Raw genomic sequence first — 21,537 nt, 5'->3', positions numbered from 1 at the left:
GAGGTGTTTCCGACTCATGTTAATTTAGAACTTGTTTCTTTCATTTAATATAAAGAAGTTTCTTTCATTTAATATAAAGAATCATCTAAATTTGACACTGTATTCATCAACATCCTATATAATGGAAATTATTTATAGATCATCGTAAATTGATGCTCTTACTAATGTTATCTATTTTTGCTCTCTCGTAAAATATTATACTGATGATGATATTTGTAGCTAACTGGATGACGTTTCCATGTCGAGGATTATACTGTACATCTTATTTGTAATAACATAACGCTAATTAATAATAGTAAACAGTCAAACTAATAGATGTCACTAGCGTGCAACAAATTTGGAAATTTAACCCCTTCAGACCTGAATTTTTTTTAAGCTTGAAAAAAATTATTTGTTGTGGTTTTTAAACGCATTGGGTTCTTCTGATGCCATTTTGCTTGAAATTTTGTTTTTGTTACCCATAGTTCTCCAGATATTTTATGTGCACAAATGTGTACATCTGGACTCCACTGTCATATAAATTTTTAGTTTTTATATAGCATTTGTGTACATTAAATATTTAGAAGGCTATCGGTCACACTGATATTTTTTTTAAAATAAAAAAGCGGTGAATCTTCCTCGGTTTCATCTTCAGATAAATCGAAATGTCACCTTTCTCCAACATATCTAAAATTTTCTCCGTGGAGAGAGATGGGCTGCTACCAGATGGTTTATCCATGTTTCTAATTCGTGTACACACTAACTCAATGTACCATATAATTTATAAGAAAATTTTGGTCTCATGTCGTTGATATAAGTCCGATCGAAGCTAAAACAAACCAATTCTTACTAATATTATCACCCAAAAACACATACTCAATAAGCTTTCATTGATAACGCATCTGTTCATTACGATCCTCTTGGGCACAATTGTGTACATTATATTTCAACAACAAATAAAGTTATAACGAATTGCTTGTCATATTTGTAATTTTACCACAAAAGATAACAGATATTCACAAACACACGCAAGCACTTCAAAAAGATAGTTCAGAAACGAGAAACTTCTAATTATTGTAATAAAATCGACGAGGTAGTACCTGTTGATAAAACTGCAACACCGCAGACTATTTACAATACTTTTATTACATACTACTCACTAGAACGCAGCAGCTTCTTGTATAACAGTGAAGCAAAGCTACACAAATTAAACAATCGGCCTGAATGCCCACAACAATGCTTTAAGTAGAAATAATGCAATAGAAAATTAATATACACAATTGTGACCGCCAGATCTGAATGGGTTAAAACTATTGTGGTGGTTTAATTGCAGCTTAAACCGTATTATTTGAATTTAATTATTTGAAAAATGTATAGTGATGATGCTGATCATAAATATGGCTTGCTCTTTATTATGATGACAAGAGCAGTAACAATGGGTGATATCAATAAAAATAGGTAACTACTCCTGAGAAGTCCTGCTCGAGAATCGGAGTAACTACACCTGGAGTAATCTCCTCCCTCAATTTCGTATCAATAAACCAAGCCACTACTCAGGTCTAGTCTGCTCCAGATTTATGAACGTTTACTCGCGCTTCCTCTGCACGTAGCACTGAGTCGTATCAATAAAAGAAGTGATTACTCATTTCTCCCATTCATCGTGCAGTCATTTCGTTGTTTTTAACCTATGGCGTAGTATCTTAAAAGCCATGAAACGGGCAAGTAGCAACGATAGCTTCAATCAAAGTGCATTTGTGGATATTGTAAAAGAGTTTCCAATGGTACTTTCAAAGTCACAGCTACCAGGAAGTAAACGAAGAAAAGCCGAAACTTTGAAGGTAATTACAGTGAAATGCAACGAAATATCAAATACATCTACGACTGAGACGCAAATTCAAAAGAGAATCTTTAATATTCGAGGGAGAATAAAACAAAAATAAAAAAGAAGAAAAAACTTAAAAAAAAAAAAAAAAAAAAAAACGGGATAGAAGAAAGTAATACTGAAACCATGGGAATGAACCTATTTGAGCTGATGGATGTTGATTGGAATCCAGCAATATCAAGATTAACACGACAAGCGCATATCACGTGTTGTCCAAGGTCTTTGTAGATTGTTTGGCTTTAAGAACGAAATCAGACACTTTCTTTTTAAAAAAGTCCAGCCACCCACGTCATAAATCACGTCCATCTGATTGCGTTTTCCACACCATACGTGTCCCCTTTCGCCTTAACATAAACAAAATACATTCTCATGTATACACCCTTTCTATCAACGTTGAGTTGAGTTGATTATTAGTTTAACGTCCTTTTCAGTAGCGTGCCTATATGAGACAGAACCCACTGATTAACGTGGAATCCAAACCACATGAGCTCCTGCCGGGAATCGAACGCGGGTCTCCTATGCCAAAGGCATGTACGCTAACCGCTTAGCCACGAAATAGCTCTTCCTATTAACGTATTACTCTCCAAAATACTAGGTTTCTTTAATGCCACTTGTGTATAGTCAAGTGCTCCGATAGCACCCGGAAATGTATATTGTTCTTGCCACTCTGCCTTTGCTGTTTGTATATTACGCACACTTCCGGAAACAATCCATTTTCAGGTAGTCATAGACAGTACTTTGAGCCACACCAGAATCCCCTGACATTCCGACCTGGAATCTCGGATCACTCACGTAACGCAAGAAAACCAAGGGCACCGATTTCTCTGTAAATTTGGGAGGGAGGGCATTCAGATGCAGAAGGTATATATATCAGGATTTTAAGACAAATTGCACTCTAATTATGCCAAATATTGTATATTCATAAATACAATAGGGGACCCACATGAGCTTTGGGGAGCCCGGGCTCCCACAGGATCGGCGCCCTTGAAGAAAATCCGCATCTTTTCATCATTACGTAGTCCATCACCCCGAATTTCGGTTGATTCTCCTTTAAAAATGTTGTGCTAATCACTACATTTTCTTTCATAAATTTATAATGCTTTTTGTAATCTCCATTTCCAACATTTCTATGCAGTTTATAAGTTTTTCTACGTAGTAAAACAATCATATACTCTGCCATATTTCGCACGGAGTCAGCTGCTCCACAAATTTGGAGAAGTTACTAGCATCACAGAAGAGTCTTTGATTTTTATTGATATCAAACGCGTAGTTGTTACTCGGCTCGAGAATAGAGGTGTGGTTACTTCAAAAGGGCGGGGCTTCTCCGAGGTCAGCCGAGACGACTAGTGCTCAGTTCTCTTTTTATTGATACCAATGCGAGTAACTACTTCAAAATTGGGCGTAATGAGTAACTTCTCCGTTTTATTGATATCACCCAATGTTTAGATTTGAGCATTAATTTTTGTGTATCCGCAAATAACTTGGTGGACAATGTAAACAATTAAAGCTGTTAATTAAACACGATTTTTAACGTACAGTATACAGCGGCTTGAAGGCTTTCACACAACAACTATATTATATTCCCGCTGGTCTAGTGGCTAGCGCGCGCTCGTGGTCCCGGATTCTATTCCCGCTGGGAGAGCATTGAACGCATTACGGTGGTTATGATCCCACCTTAAGCTGTAGGTTTACGTATGATTTAATCTCGACGTTTAAAAGAAGTGCTAAACTTCGACGAATAAACGATGTGCATACCATTTCATAATACCGAACAAGAGAGAGGAGCAAACGGGTAAGTGAAGAAAATATATAGTATTTTCTCCACAAAATTAGTTCTACAAAATCAGTGTATTTAAACTGTCGTAATGCCAATCTTCTCTCCTCTCCTCTCGATAGGTAAACACTGGGTCGTGTAAGTAAATATAACTTATACCGTTCTTAAAACAACTTTTTTACTACAAATATTTTGTGGAGGGGGGGGGGAGGCGAGGTGTTTCTAAATTAAATTTAACAATCAGTAACCAAGTAATGTTGATAACCTGAGCTGACGGGAAGAATAATTACGTTTCGAAATCATAAAAAAAAAAAAAAAAAAAAAAAAAAAAAAAAAAAAATTGGCGTCCCTCTGAGTTTGCGGAAGAGGTATGCGTTCATGTAAGTGTGAAGTTTCTGGTGCAGTATTTCTAAGCGAAATCTCAAGACAATAGCCAATTCTGCGTTTGACGAGAAGCGCCTTTGTGGCAAAATTAAGTGCATCAGCGGAGAGGAGAAAAAGCACTTTTAGTATTTCTCAAAACTGATTTTAGACAGTCTTCTTAGTAAAGCCACTGCAGTAACACCTTTCTTATGGAATGCTATTTCTTCATTTTCGTATTGTTGTGGTTATGACAAAGTTTGTGAATTATTCAGTAAGTTTGAGGACATGTTAAAAGCTTAGAAATAATTGTCTTTAGGTGTCTTCCAAAATTCTTGTTGTTGTTCTTTATGAATCGATAATTGTACAGTAGAGTCTGTAATCAGAGCAAAAACAGAGATATTGACAAGGGGATCGATTCAGCGTCTCCAGAAAGGATATAATCTTAATCTACCATCTTTCTCATTAAATTGAAAGTGGTAGAAATTTATTACTGCTTCCGACTTGAGAGAGATCGATAAGCGGTTTTTTCTTAGAAACCAATTCAGTCTTTCTACAATCGACTCTATTCCCTCCATTAACCCTCTATTCAAACAAGAAGTGGTAAAAATTAACAACTTCTGGTTTCAACACTGATGGCCATAACGAAAAAAAATGGGAATAGATAGCGACAAGTTTATGGATTCAGTAACACAAAATTGTTTCAGCTCTCACTTGAGTCCTCTGTTGGAACCGGAAGTGGTAGGCAGCAGCTACCACCTCTGGTTTCAGTATTAATCTTAGAACAAACATAGTAAGAGATAGCGAGTAATGTTTTTCCATATGAATTCAGTGTACAAGGAATAGGTTACTAAAGGTGAGACCAAATAATAATAATAATAAATATGGGTTTTCTCGCGTGAAATTACAAGGCAAGGATTTGGTTACAGGGTTTCAATTTGACACCCATCCCGCTTAATGCACTTAAGAAGTCTGTCCAATGTTGATTGTGTAGCCCGCGAACTTTCTACGTGTGCTCGGTCGCCCAGATAATACAGTTGAGTTTGTTCATACGACCGCTAATGTGGAATGTTGCTTCGTCAGAAAACATGAATAGAATGTCCGGCTCCATGCGCACTATTTCCAAGATTTGTGTAGCATTCACACGTGCTTTGTCCGCGTGTGTGAGATGCTGCACAATCTGTAAGTGGTATGGCTTCATTCTTGAATCACGGTAAAATTCTAACCTCTGACCCTTGAGAGATATTAGTTTCTGGAGAAAGTCTGCGCGAGGACTTGGTTGGGCTGGCTACCATCGCTCCCTGGACGAGGATGATATTCTCTTCAGTTCGGACAGATCTCTTTCTACCATTGTTTTTCTTGCAATCATCTTGAACGGACCCTGTCCTTACAAACTTCTCGTAGATCCTAGCAATTGTCAGGCGCGAAGGTGCATGCTGTCTGATCCAGATCATGATTTTTTTTTTTTTTTTCTTGTACGATGCTTGGGGACTGAAAGATCTCCATCCAGGCAGCTATTTTTCTTCGTTCCTCAATGGAATATCGGCACACCATGGTTTAATATGGAAAACAAAATCAAAAAGAGCATCCATTTAATAGTAACATCTTTTTGCTTCACCCTGTATGTTTGATAATATCTCTCTATTTCAACCAGAAAGTATTTCCAATTTTAGTATTGAATTTCCATAGTTTGAAAGTCTGTTGTAGTTTGACTGAAACGGAACTGACATGTTTTAATGTAAGAGTACAACTGATAGTACAGTAGAGAAGTTGGTGTAAGTGGATAGATCTGATATTTCAGTTGCATCATTGCTTATTTGATTACTAGCAGCGTTCACCCCGCTTCGCTGCGGTCACCCCGGAACGCAATAAACTTTGTTACTTAGATAATTTTTACTTTTTCGCTTTCAAGTGATATGATAAAAACCATAGAAGATTGCAGTAAATCTTAACATTATATCGCCTGTCATTTATGTTAACCCGCCCCGCTTCGCTGCGGTCATCCCGGTGCTGGCATATTGTAAAAGTGTCTGTAAAAATAAGCAAATCAATTAAAAAATTTTAAACAGAAGATTCAAGCTATTTTCCGCTGTATATCGCCTGTCATTTATGTTAACCCGCCGAGTGACACGGTCATGCGGGTTGCATATAAATACGTTTATTTTTACCTATGATCAGTGGCGTATTTACGATTTTCTTTCGGGGGGGGCTTTGCTAACTTTCGGGGAGGGCTTTGCCTGAAAATCTGAAAATTCTGCAAGATATTTCATATACTTTACTATAGTAAGTAAGATTTCGGGGGGGGCTTAAGCCCGGAAGCCCCCCCCCTAAATACGCCACTGCCTATGATGAACTAATAACAAAGGATTTGTACGTTATGGACACCTGAATGGTCAATTATCTCAAGACACTGGTAATTAAAAATTAAAGTGATATGATAAAAACCATCTAGGGTCCAAATCCTAATAACCCCCCAAAAATGAAAGAAATTGGTTCAGCCGTATTAGCGTGATGAGCGGACAAAAAATTGTACGTTCTCTTTTATATATATAGATTATCTGAGATTTAAAAATCTTTGCTAAATCATTGAACTCCCGTTAGACGACTGATATCACTTCAAACCTTTGAATGATCGCCTTAAATAGGTTTTACTGAAGATAATTAAAAATTATTAAAACAAGTTAATAAGTAATAACGTAGAGAAAGCAGAAATATTGGGAACGGCCTAAAGTTTGTAAGGAATGTTAAGAGAAACTATGTTATTTCGTTCCAGGAATCACCTCCAACGTATCATGATGCTATGAACAAAAAGGACCAGTAAATGAAAGTGAATTGGAATTTGAATAAAGAAAATAAACATTTACCATTGTCTCGTATTATACACATATATTTGTTATTGTGCATATGAAATGCAAAATGTATATTCTTATCTATAAATAAGAAAAAAAAAACTAGAAATTAAGAGAAAAAAGTGTGTGTGCATGTAAATCAAAATATATATATATATATTTAGTTTCAAATCGCATTCTATAAATCTGTTCTTTATGTAATATATAAAAACGAAAAAAAGGGGAGAAAAAAGAACATATAGAATGTTAATATGAAGTGATAAGACTAGTAAAAATACTTAGGGAAGGAAGTAATATTAAATATAGATTTTTTTAATGCTTCAAAAATAAGAGTTGTCACGAGTATTAATTGTAAATCTATCACAAGTGATCTGTTTGTCCAAATATTAATATTTTTGCAACTACTGTAAAGTTAAATGCAGAGAATTATATGTACAATATATATGTGCGTGTGTATATTTATATGTATACTTAAATAAGAAAAGTTAAAATTTTGTTACAATATGCTGAATTTTTTAATTAATATTTTATTCAACAACTATATTGTAAATAGCTTTAAATGAGGTTTGTTTTTTCACCCTCTCATAGATCCAAAAATGTCAGCAACATGAATTCCCATGCTGATTCTACAAATACACTATTTGTCTCTTTAAGATTCCATATTTCGCTGCTTTTAAAGAAAACTGTTAATACTTTAGAGCAGTGGTTCTCAAACTTTCCGATGACGTGGACCCCCTGTTCATTCGGAAAGTGATCTGCGGATCCCCGTGCAATGTTACCTGAAATTTCACATGGTACTTAAAAAAATGCACTAATTAGAATTACCATTGACAAGAAAAATAATGCAATAAGTAATTTATTCTAAAGTTGCATAATTGTTTCCTAGTGAACGAAATTTCAATTGAAAATACAGTAACTTTCAAGACTGAAAATCAAGGACTTTTCAGGGCAATGTCTTTCAATCTCGGCTTCAGGGCAGAAATTTAATAAACGTAGGTAAACATTTAAATTTACAAACGTAGGTATAATTTCTAATTGTTTTCTCTCTAGTAACTGAAAAAATACTTCTTGCGTAAGAGCTACGAGTTCCATTTTATTACAACACATTTTAGTTTTTAGGCGTCGCGGACCCCACTTTGAGAACTACTGCTTTAGAGATTAACTAAATAATGTATAGTCACATTATGATTATTTTGCGTTGAAATACTAAAGAAAATAAAAGTACAGATACTTGCTATTTATCTGGTTTTGTTGCTAGAAGGTAACGAATAAAGTGTTAAGTCCTCTGTTCAAGTGAAGAGATTGAACTTCTCACATCTACCAGCATATAAAATTGTACGAAACATGTGGATTATCAGAGCAAATTATTTTCTTCCTCCGCAATCGGAGAAAGATAACGGATTAGCCAATAAATATTTTTGTGTAGACCGAAATTATTTAAACATTGCCATACGCAATTTGGAGATTATACATACACATTTACATATTTTAAGCGTTACCGACACTTGATAATAAATCAGCAGTCTGTCAATACTATTTGTTCATGTGTGAAGAGTACATGTATACTGTATTTATCTTGAGTTACTTATTGCGCAAATGTGACAACTCTTTGGGATATCAAGGAAATTTGTACGGTATGTCAACTACGAATGCCTTATATTTATCGTTTAGACAATATTTAGCATGTAAGGGTAGTAGCGTGTAAGATAATTCAGAAACAGTATGTACTGTCTGTCATTCTCAGTCGCGCATGTATGCTGTTTTATTCTAAATATTCTAGTGTAACTTTGAAATATTCTTTATGTACTTTCCGTGAACAGAAATACTTGAATACTTACGGTAACTTAACGTAATTTACATGTAGATGAAAATATAAGTTCAGAGTGAGAGTTTCTTTTTGTCCATTTAATGTCTCATGTTTTAAAGTGATTTCAAAATACCATGTTTTTTGTTTTGTTCACTATAGTGAATAGTAGTACCTATCAGTTTTCTAGTTTAAGAGGCTCCATCACGGCGAAATTAAAATACCGCTCATTTTACAATAATTAATGTGATATTTTCAAATAGATAAGATAATCGAAATGTGAAACAAGACTCCCTAGACAATATTACTTTACAAGATACTGTTACTCATTTATCTGATTTCGATTTCTAGCCATTTAGAAAATCGGCATTTATGTTCGCGTTTCTAAATGGCTACAAACGAGAAGCTAGTATGTGACTGATAACGGTACATCATGCAAAATAATATTGTGTAGCGCGCTCTTGTTTCACACTTCGATTATCTTTTTATCTATTTGAAGGTATCACATAATTACTGTAAAATTAACAGTATTTTAATTTCACAATGATTAGGCCTCTTAAAATACGGGACTATTAAGTTACATATATTAGTTTGTGGTTTGCTGATATAATAGCTATTTGTTACTGTTGCAGTATATTATAGTGGTATTAAGAGTTACCAAATACATAACTTCATACTTTTCAAATATATTTATGGTCTTATTTTTAACTTTGTGTCACATTTTCTAAGAATATGATTTCAGAAGTGAAGACACTGTGTCGTGAGTCTTCTTTGTAGGTACATTTAGTCAGATTTCTCTTGTGTGAGTCCTTTTCACACCTTCGGGTGTTATCTGTATAGTTGAAAGAATACCAAATATAAGGATTCGATACTGAGTATTTAAGGTACCAGGGTTTAAAAAGCAGACATATCCGAATATCTTTGATTCAAATTGATTTTTCAATTCATCAAAAGTTCCATCTATTTAAAGTTTCGTAGTCTCTAATTGCATCATTATTATTAACATTTTACGTTGTTGTCTTTTCATACAGTAATTTCAAACTGTGCTTGCACTATATAGATCAGATAGAAATTAAAATTTTAATAAAAATTAAATTGAGTCTTACATACCTTTGCTTATTTCTGTTTTTAGAAGTCTACGATTTCGATACGTAAACAATCCTCTGATATCATCTTCAGAAGGAACGTCAACGTCACCTTCGTATAGTGAATAGTTGAAAAATTACAAGTTTGTTCTTTGATATCTTCATCACAAATATTAAAACTTAGCTACTTCGTGAAGGAACTGCAAAAGTTTTCGGGAACTCAACACTCTATGACAATTATTTATTTAAAATATTAGTCATTCTAAGATCCTCTTAGCTGATAGCGTTTTTAAAAGAATCATTATGGTAGAATCAAAATTTGTGTCACTTTAATAGAAAATTATTTTTCCCCTCAAAGAATGTTATGGGCTGATCCCTAAATCCGGCCTAACACGTGGTTTTTCAACTCGATTCACCACTCCAAGGTAGCGTACATTCTAAAATATCGTTTAGGATACTAGAAGATTGTTTAGGTATTGAAATTATAAGCTATGAAAACTTGAAGGTCTTAACAATTTTTTTTTTTTTTCTTTAACGTATGTTTTCTTAGATATTTTGAAATGATTTCAAGCAGTTGTAAACTACATATTTTCAAAGTAATCTTCCTAGTAGAAATAATGGTTATGGTTTGATAAAGAGTTTTACTTAGATGTCCTTGCTTTATAACAAGAGTAGTCTTCGTATTATCAGTATCAAGACGTGAAGTAAATAAACATATTATTCACTTGTGCTCTAAAATCACTATTCAGGTCTAGATACTGGTAATAGCAAAACTGCTTCGGATGAGTGTTAGACTATTATTATCAATCGCCATATTCTTTACCCTTACATGTCAAGAGGAAAATGTGATAATTATAAGTTTCGCCTTCTTCGTTAGGCCATTTTGAAAAACAGTTACTGTATTCATTTTTTAAGATAATTTTTCATTATATAAACAAATGAAAACAGTTTTATGCTGATTAACTGTAGTCATTCTTGTTTTTAATGTAAATTATATTAAAAACTGCTTCCAGATAACTTGTGTCATTTCAGACTATTTCATCGTATACATAACTGTACTTTCTTTGTCGTGTTGATTTTAGAGCTTGATATAATGTCTACATCAGTTGATTCGTTATTATTGTGAATATCAGTTGTTTTATATAGAATATTTTGTATATAGAAAACAGGGAAATGTAAGTTTTAATGCTGTTAATTTAACGTTAAAATTACTGATTGGTATGTGCTCTTTATTTAAACACATTCCAACTTTGTGTGTAAATAGATTATATAGGACGTCCAGAAAGTCGCACAACCTGAACTTCGGAGCATCAGAACTTTTGAACCATCAGGGCAAACGAAATGAAACCACTGCCCAGGGAAGGCTTGTCTGTACATGTTTTTTGCAATATAAACCATGGGGAGAAGTGTTCTATATTAATCCTCACAAATGCCAGAATCAGATAAAAAGTTGTGAATTTTCTTCTATGAAACGAACAATCACGAAGTGTAGACAGATGCAGCATTGTTTGTGAGAAAATGGGAATGTTACTGAGAGGCTGAGTGGGAATGTATTGTTCTGAAACAAGAACGACACACTGGCATTAAATGCAGCTACCCTAAGGCCGTAATAATGACGTGCCCTAAAAAGCACACGTTTCCCGGCGTTAAGGTGTAGTATGGTAACACTGACGGTACCAGATGCTGTCAACACACGTGGCTGCCAACAATTATCTTACTGATATACTGTTACAAGCAATCAAAACCATGCAAATCATTGAGAAAAAGTAATAATTACATACCCTGGCAGTGATTTCCTTTGTGATTTTCATATTCTTGTTTGTTTGTAACAGTACATCCGTAAGATAATTGTTGGCCAGTTACGTGTGTTGGTAACGTCTGGTATTGTCAGTGTTACCATATCACGCCTTAATGCCGGAAAACATGTGGTTTTTATGGCACGTTTATCATGGCCATGGGGTGTCTGCACTTGGTGCCGATGTGTCGATTTTTCATGATTCGTTAAAAAAAAAAAAAAAAAAAAAAAAGCCTGTTTCTGGCATTCGTAAGGAGGATTGTCGAACTCTCCTTTTCATGGTTTATATCTCAGATATGTCTACACACACACACACACACACACACATATTCGCTCGGTAGCAGTTTCATTCCATTCATACTTATAGTTCAAAAGTTCTGATGCGCCAAAATTCGGGTTGAACGCTCCTATACATTGTATCTTCTAGGTGCATACTTTTATTGCCAGTGGAATAATATAAGAATTTTATTTATATTTGATATATTCTCCGCGAATTGCACATGTAAGATCTTTTTTTCCTGTGTAAAGTAAATTTGTAGATTGTCATTTATTTGTTCATTTCCTCCTTTTAAATTTTAACACTATTCTGACAGAATTTCATGTTGAATTATTCCTTGTTTGTAAATAAATGTTAAATTCTAAATTACATTTTTCTCTTAACTTTATAAGATACATGAGTAACAATGACCCATTTTTTTAAAACTGTTACAAGCAAACCTTATTTCATTTGATTTTGTGGTAAGTGTTGAAGTGTTTTGTGTGCTTATGCAACATTTAGGTTATGAAGGACGGGGCTTACTATTAGTATGGGCTCGGAGTCATGATCGGGAGTTGGACGGATCCAGTGTAGCTGGTGAATGCACAGACCACCATTCAAGATAAACTTTCACAATATAGGCCGGCCCTTCATTTAGTCTTCAGTGAGCTGGATTATAGAACCACGCCACCGTAGGCATGCTTTGTCTATAAATTGACCACATGTTTCTAAAAGATTTTTGAGGAGTTCACATATTTCTTGTGGAGTACATGTGCTCCCCACACAGCAAAAAATGAAGTGTTAAAGCAACACAAGATGACTACCTCTTTCGTGTGTTGCGTATGTGTTAATTCAGTACCACGGATATCGCCTTCCGAGCATATTAGAAATAACTCGATACTGCCTGTAAGAATTTGCATTGATATTTGTTTGGTATAAATAAACCTTTCCGCAGTACATTTGACATTTCTACCAAGTAACAAATAGCGTTTTATGTTTTCTGTAATCGGTCACAGTAATAGTTTTGTAAACCTGTGAAATGTGTGACAACAATTACATGAATAGCAGTGCTACTATCTGTTTTCCTTCTCGGTTATTCTTATGTACTAGCACATAGGAACAACAGATGGCACAACTGCTTCTCGTGTAACTGTTGCACACCAAATCTACAGGTTTACAAAACTATTATTTTTACCGATTACAGAAAACATAACGTTATTCATTACTTTGTATAAATGCCAAATATACTGCGTAAGGCTTTGCCCATACCAAACAATAAAATCCAATACAAATGCTCTTAGCTGAGGAGTTATTTCTGATGTGCTCGGAAGGCGATATCCATGGTGTTGAACTAACACACAAGTAACACGCTAAAGTGGTAGTCATTGTGTGTTGTCAGCACTTCATTTTTTGCTGTGTAGTAGTGAGGGATACTGAAAAATGAATTAAACCTGAGCGACTCAGGGTTATTCCCTTTAGGCTAAAAGAGACATGTGGTTAGGCTAAAGTGTATGATTGTGAAATTTTTGTGCTTTACCGGGGCTCGAACCCAGGACCATGTGCACCAAAGGTACACGCACTAGACAAGCGGTGAGGACTGAAGGATACTGAGGTAGCATATGAACAGTATTAGTGAATGTATCTCATTCTTACCAAGTAACAACTTCATGGTTAAAAAACTGTGGTGGTTACATTGTCTTAACGTTCTAAATTACTTAGTATGGATCACTACTTCCCCCACTCAAGTTTTCTGTAAATGAATTTCCGAAAATTGAAACTAGTTTAAATTGTTTCTCGCGCTTCTTTTATTAGTAAACATTGTTACTCCTTCTTCGCTGCACATCTAAAACCATAGATTTTTCCCATTTCATGGAAATTAGTCGAAATTATTATACACCTGGTAAAAAGAGAATAAATATCGGAAATACTTTATTTTGAGGATTATATGAGGCACACTTCTCTTGAAGTGGAATGCTAATTTATTTTAATTTTAATACCATAGGGTGACCAATTATCCCATTTATTTAATCTGTTGAACCAGAATTTGGTGGCAGAAGCAACAAATATACAGGATTTGTTTTTTCAGCAGCAGGCTATAAACTTCATTTTTCACCTTCTGTGTTGATTTCTATCGAGTCAAGCATGAGCATAAGGCATTGTGAAATTCTTAGACTTTGGTGTACGTTTCGCTCGATCTACGGGGAAGAATCGAATGAAAACCGCAAAAGTGCTATTAAAAAGCTGTTCTTTTAGGCGTTTGGAAATTTGCGCACACAGCCCTTGACGACTTTGTGAGCTGGTAGTTCGAACCAGTACCGATAGATGGGGTTGCAGCTGATTCGATACGGCAGTACCACTACCTAGTTGCACAAAGGAGGAACATCGTGGAGTTAGTAGATTTTTATAGAGTGAAGATGTGAAACCGGTTAATTTTCATCGGAGAATGAAAACGAAGTATGGAGGCACCTGTCTGTTACAGCGGCAAGACTACAAGTAGTGCAAGAAATTCACAGAATGTACGACTTCTTTGTCTGATGCTCCCTGTCCGGGTGAAGCTCATCGAGTTGAGAGAGGAGGCCATAGCCGCAGGAGATCGACTTATTCAGGTAAACCGGCGTGTCACCTTGGCTGAAATGGCTTCCTTGCTGAATATGAGCTTCGGTTCAATACAACACATAATTCATGACGATTTCCGCTACAGAAAAATGTCCGCCAGGTGGGTTTCTCGACATCTGACGCAGGAACTGAAAGATCGTCGGGTTGACACATGTCAAGAGCAGCTGAGGCAGAGAAGGTGGGAATTTTCTAGCTCACATTGTTACTGGGGATGAAAGATGGGTGCATCATTTTCAACTGGAGGGAGAACTTGCAAGCAAAGAATGGCGACATTCATCACCGAAACCACAGATTTTTCGCAGGCACTCCTCTGCAAGGAAGAAGTAATCGTTGAGTTTTACGTCCCACGAGTGTACCGGCTAAGCTAAAGGAGATGATGAGAAATAAATGAAATGGTAGAATAAAGAAAGTGGGAGGAAACCCCGAGGAAACACGCGCACGATGTTCGTCCACCACAAACTTCACTTGGCGCGAGCTGGGATCGAACCAGCGACCCAGGCACCAGATGTGACGCTCTACTACTGAGCCATCGCGGCCCTCTGCAGGGAAAGTCATGTTGACTATTCTTGGATCAGAATGGCCCTATTCTGAAACTATATGCCCATACGTACCACAGTGACTAGTTCCACCTACACTGACCCCCTCAAGAACCATTTGAATCCAGCAATACACAGCGAAGAGGATTGCCGACTGCAGGTGTTTTGTTTCAACATGATAGTGCCCATTCTCATTGTGCTCGTGCAGCCATGAAAACCATTAATGACCTTCACTTGAAGTGACTCCCATTATATTCGCTAGATTTGGTCAAATTTCCAAATCTGTTCCATTAAAGGAGCACCTTAGAGGGCAGAAGTTCAAGACTGATGACGTTCAATCGGCGGTGTATGAGGCTACAGCGTCAACCAAAAGAATTTTTATTAAGCACTTCCTATCCAATGGGGTAAATGCATCGAAGTGGGAGGGAGCTATGTAGAATCAATAAAATAATGGGGGAAAATACTTGCGGTTTTCATTTGATTCACCCTGGTATTTTTTTAAATTCAATCAGCCATAATACTGTTTTTAATTTGTATAGACCTATATAGATGGATATTAAAAATACCGTGAATACACTCGATAATTTGAAATTATTCTTATATTAAATAATTTTTACTGCAAAGTATGGGTTATCATCAGTACAGTTGCGGTGGAATATGCAAGTGAAAATAACAGCAGCGTTATACTTTGCTTCGTTATCTCTAAACTGATAGTTTTAAAGCTTACTCACTGTTTCCAGCATCGTCATATGCCCAAATCCGTTGTTTTTCTTGGAAGCAACTTAGAAAATAATGCATTCCTTATTCTTTCTCTGAAAATGAAGACATACAAAAAAAAAAAAAAAAAAAAAAAAAAGGAAAGATTCTGTACTGTATTACGTAAGCTTTGTGAGTTGGTAACATTGAATATTACTGTACTGATGCTGTCCTTTTTAGTGCTGTTGGGTGATAATGTTTAGTACGCGGATCGATGTAGTACAGATTCTATTTGCGAAGAACCAGACCACAGATACTCATCTTACTATGTGCACTGTGCAAATCCATTTTGATAGTGTGCACTGCGAACGAATCAATCAACAACATTCGATTTCATCGCAAGGAGTTGGCTCTGCTGTCGCTTTTCGCGTGACGTCATGGATTCTCATAGCAGTCGGCATTCTTTCATCACATCACTTGCCTATGAAGAGTAGATTCATTATGCAAAAAGTCAGATTGAAAATAAACCCTACTGTATAACTGTTTCCCATGGGCGCCCGAAGAAAATTTTATAAGGGGTGTTCATCTCCCTGGTTACTATATTACGTTTGGTATTTTTTTATTTGTATTAAGAAAATCTTAAGAAATTTAATACATTTTCGGGAGTCATAGGGGGACCCGGGCCCCACCCTGCCCTCCCTTCGGGCGCCCATGCTGTCTCCTATTAATTTGTTTCTGCTGTTGTAGCCATTAGTAATTTTTTTTCTTCACAACACGACTGCTTAGCACATGCAAATCGACAGTTAGATTTAAAACTCGCATACAGATGAGATGAGATCGAGAAAGTTATACTTGATCAAACCAAAAAGAGAATTGATGTTTGGAGGAGCATTTGTTGTTACTGGTGCCACATAGTAAGTATTCCGCTGAGGAGTCCACTAGGTTTTCACCTCGGTTGAAAACACTTTTGAACGAGTTATAAGGTGGCAACATTATATAGTTGTTATCCCTTTCTATAGAAATCCTCCACTTGTAAGTACCACCACGATGCGTATGATTGGCCCGTCTGTCAATAAAACTTAACTCCGTCACGTAGTTTCTCTTTTCAACACCTTTCTGATTTTGCTCCATATATAGTGCTTTCCTCCCAAATAAGAGACATTACTGTGTAGTGGTCATGTGAGATTTCAAGTATTTCGCAAAGTTTACTGTCTGTCTGTATGCTTTGTCTCTGGAACAGACGTTCATCTCGAAAGAGACATCTCTGTTTCTTAAGGAGGGAAAATTGTTGTCCTATTAGTTGAAGCAAGTGTATTAAAGACTGCCTTTGTATTAGATGTATCAAGAGCAACAGTGTCTAAAATGATGGCATACGGAACTCGTGACATGATCAAAGAAGAGGAATGACGAACGGAAAGCAAATCTAGGTGAAAGAAGCATCTAACGTTGAAGAGAAGTGTCACAAAGAAACATGATACAATGATTGAAGAACTAAATCAGCATTTGGAACGATCTATTTGTTCAATTATAGTCTTGCGAGAGTTGCATAATCTCAACATCCGCTGTGAAGATTGAAAACTCAGATCGTCGTCTCCAATGCGGTGGCGCGGAAAGAGTGCTGCTGAGAACAAAAGGTCCGACACTGATTAGAAGGAAGCAATATAATTCGATGAGTCATTTTTCTCTGTATTTCCATCAACAACATGTTCAGTTATGAGGAACGTCAGGATGAACATTTCCCTTGGCCAACCGAATACCCCGACTTGAATATTGTTGAACATCTAATGTCAGCTTAGAGTAGCGAGTCCGGTGAAGTTTTCCCCCACCACTAAGGAAGCTGAGTGCAGTACTGTGTGAAGGATAGTTCCCTATTCCTTTGGAAACAGTTCATTAGATATGTACCTCAATTTCGCGAAGAATACAAGTTAAACCTTAAGTATCACCCAACTCCGCAATAAATAGGTAAGTTGCATTTTGTTAAGGTGGTTCCATTATTTTGTTAAGTCTTTCTCCTTAGATATATACGTGTATATAGGGTGTAACTTAATTAATTTACAATACCAATCGTCGGAAGGTGATTCCTGACAGCGAGATAAGCAAAAAAGGTCCTATAAACATAGCATATTGAGTATATTGACAGAGTTAGCGAGGCCCAAAAGCGTGAGAACAGTAAGTTTGAAGCGGTAGATATAGATGTGCAGTGAGACAAACGTACGTTCGTTAGATACATCACAGGAGATGTTCAAAGTGTCCGCCATGGAGAGCAATGCGCCGGATAACGGATTGGCGAACCCGTTCGAAGATACCTGGATCATGGCGAAGAGTTACACAGACGTTATGATTTCGCTGTTCCAAGTGATTGACAGGAGTAGGATATACCACATTTTTAATGTCCCCACAAATAAAACTCCAGTGGATTTAAATCCGGATTCCGGGCAGGCCAATGCACTGGATCGCCATGCCAGATCCCAAGGAGTTGTTGTTTAACCAATGGCGGACAATTATACTAACGTAGCGGGAACCCCATCATGTATGTATCATATGTTGCGCAAATCGCTAGGGAAACATTTTCCAGTAATTCGGGCAGTGTATCCTGCAGGAAGGTCAAATACTGAGCTCCGTTATCTTCGTGGTAGCATGTATGGGGTGGGGGATCAGTTGATCATGGACAATACCACACCATATATTGAGTCCAAATTTGTGTTGAAAATGAGTACAACCGCACCATAGTTACATGCAACTGCCCATGCACCTATGTATGTGTGTTATGCATGTTGACGATATCACCTCTTCCAAACGTGGCCTCGTCAGTGAATAGTACTGATGCCTGAAATAGCATGAGGGTAGTTGTCTATTGATTGGACCACTCGCAGAATGCTTCACTTGGCTGGAAACCCGTTTCTATCAGTCCTTCTACACTTTGCAGGTGGTATGAGTACAAGACTGTAATGCATATCACATAGCCATGTGACTAACATGCATTTCACGGCTAAGTTCCCTCATACGTGGCTCATTGTCCATAACTTCTAACACGTTCTTCCATAACAGGTGTTCGTACACGACGGCGTCGACCAGCATCCACAAAGGAACGTAGTACGGTCTCTGTTTCACACATGCGCCGATAGATTGTTGCAAACGTCCTGCATGATGGTTGGCGTCGTTAGGAATACTCCTGATAGTCATGCTGCTTTACGTCCAATGCCTTCTGCACGAGCATACATGAATAGCATGTCGTACTGTTCGCGGTTTGAGTAAACGTACCATGTTTTAGTCGAGCATTGCCACTTGTCCTATCCAGCATATTGACCGCACTCCTATAGTGTAGCATCTTGAACATAAGCGGGATCTGTGAACCGAGCAACTACGTACTGAAACTAGTGCCACGTCTAGACTTTCTAGACCATTAAAAATAAATCGCGTCACTTGTCTTCTGATCGCATACAGTACAATGGTCACGACCTTACTGATGATAGGGACATAGCTAAAGCATTCGGGCAACATTTTAGTTCAGTCTATGGCTCTTTAAGAGCGGACTGTGACGTATCGAGCATGACTCTAAATGATCGTTCGAATGTTCTTCTTGATATATTTTCACTGCCTCTCATATCCGAAAAAGAAATAAAAGAAGCAATAAGGAAGTTGAAATCGAAAACAGCAAGTGGTCCAGATAGGATCCCAACGTACATTGTGAAAGGCTGTTCAGATATATTCTTACAACCTCTGAATATTATATTTAATTTATCTATAAAAACATGTACCTTTCCTGAAAAATGGAAGGAGTCAGTTGTGTGTCCAATACCCAAAACAAACTCAGTAACAGTTCCGACCAATTTCTATCTTATCTGCGTTTGCCAAGATGTATGAATATATAGTGCATAAGCGAATAATGCATCATGTTAAACCTGCATTATCTGTCAGTCAACATGGATTTCTGAAGGGCAGATCTACTGTATCAAATCTAGCACTAATAGCAGACTACATTTCGAAGGAACATGACAAGCAAGGACAAGTAGATGTCATATATACTGATTTTTCTAAAGCATTTGACGTCATTGACCATGACATTCTCTTAAACAAACTGGTATCCTTTAACTTCTCGAAATCAACTCTGCAATACTTTGCTTCCTACCTTCAAGATCGTAAACAAACTGTACTGTATCGTAATCATAAATCTCAAATCTTTCATGCAACATCTGCAGTCCCTCAAGGCTCGAATCTGGGACCTCTACTTTTCATTTTGGCGGTAAATGATCTTCCTGAGTGCTTTCAATTTTCTAGAAACCTGCTCTTTGCTGATGACCTTAAAATATTCAACAGAATTAAAACAATTCAGGACTGTTTAGAACTTCAGAGTGACTTACAAAATCTTGAAATTTGGTATAAAAACAATAAATTTAAGTTAAATGTTCGTAAATGAAGTTATTTAACATTCATTAGAAAAGAAAAATATATTCAATATAATTATTCAATATTAGGGGAAAAACTGAAAAAGCTTGATTTTATAAGGGATTTGGGTGTTATTTTTGATGAAAAATTATCCTTTATTCAACATATTGAAACTATTTGCAAAGAAGCCTACAAAAATCTTGGATATATTTATCGAGTCAGTAAAGATTTCCAAAATGACCAAACTTTAATTGTGCTATATTATACATACGTCAGGTTGAAATTAGAGTATTGTACTACTATATCGAACCCTAATATACAGAAATACTCATCTTTGATTGAGCGTACTCAAAATAAATTCTTAAGGCTTCTTACACTTAAGAAAACAAAATTCTACCCAAAATTTGAAAGCTACATTAACCTTGTTGAAAATTTTAAATTTGAAACATTAGAACTCAGGAGAAGAAATATTGATTTATTATTCTTACACAAACTCTTTTATGTCAAAAGACTGTCCTGATCTTTACGAACAAATATGTATCCAAGTACCATCCACTAAATTGCGCACTGCTTCGAAAAATACATTTTCTTGTATGACAGCCAAAACAAACGTCTTAAGCAGATCTCCTATATGGAGAGTTAATGCAACCTACAACAGGTTAGTTAAAGAAAATGTCAACCTTGATGTACTGGTAATGGATGTAAGTAGTTTTAAGAAGTCTATTAATTCTGTAAGCCGAATGTAAATATTATCAATAGTTTTATTAATCTATATCATCTCTATAACGTATATACTATGTAACACTGTAATTAGGCCTGTGCCTGTTGTGTTATATGTCAATAAATTAAATTAAATTAAAGCTCTAAGTTTATTAGTTTTCGATGTCTACCGCTTCGAATTTAATGTTTTTTTCAGCCCTCACTAACTCTTCCAATATGCTATACGGTATGTTCATAGGATTTTTTTTTGTTTATGTCGGTGTTAGAAATCATCTGACGTTTGTTAAATTAATCAAACTACACCCTATTGCGGTTATGCTATGACTATGATATCGAATCTGTCAAGTTCTTGAGATAAATTTCCTCATTCTGAAAGTATTTGAACAACATGACCAATTAAGTACATCAGATCATAACTTACATCGACTGAAGAATTTGACTATTGATAACTTCACCTATTTTGTACTCGTTCGGCACTTGGCTTCTTTTTGATAAGGAGTGTTTTCGATTGGGATAAATATTTTACTAATAACCTTTCACTAATAATCCAATAATGTGGCGTAAGCAGTTTTTTTCTGAAGATATCCACAACGGATGGTTTGTTTTGGGAGATAATTTTTGTCACATCAGCTCCCGTCGGATATTGAACTCGAGGTCTCCCACAGAGCTCCCTCATGGCCAAGCGGTTAGCGTCCGCGCCTTTGGCGTGGAGACCCGGGTTCGATTCCCGACGGAAGCTCATGTAGTTCGGATTCCACGTTAATCAGTAGACCCACATCTCATATAGCCTAGCTGCTGA

The 21,537-nt window shown here is 36.4% G+C and overlaps 1 protein-coding gene across 1 annotated transcript in view; it reads left to right on the top strand.

Moving 5' to 3' along the window:
* Positions 1-12,174, top strand: part of LOC145680291 (WW domain-binding protein 2-like) — a 44,332-nt gene extending 32,158 nt beyond the window's left edge. The window contains exon 7 of the mRNA XM_081750651.1: positions 6,769-12,174. Coding sequence (XP_081606777.1) covers positions 6,769-6,816 — 48 coding nt within the window. The 3' untranslated portion in view covers positions 6,817-12,174. The remainder of the gene's footprint in view (positions 1-6,768) is intronic.
* Positions 12,175-21,537: the final 9,363 nt, after the last annotated feature.

This window comes from Thermobia domestica, chromosome 3, assembly GCF_964235325.1.
Source record: "Thermobia domestica chromosome 3, izTheDome1.hap1.1, whole genome shotgun sequence".
NCBI classification, from domain to species: Eukaryota; Metazoa; Arthropoda; class Insecta; order Zygentoma; family Lepismatidae; genus Thermobia; species Thermobia domestica.
This window is presented reverse-complemented; position numbering and strand designations above follow the sequence as displayed.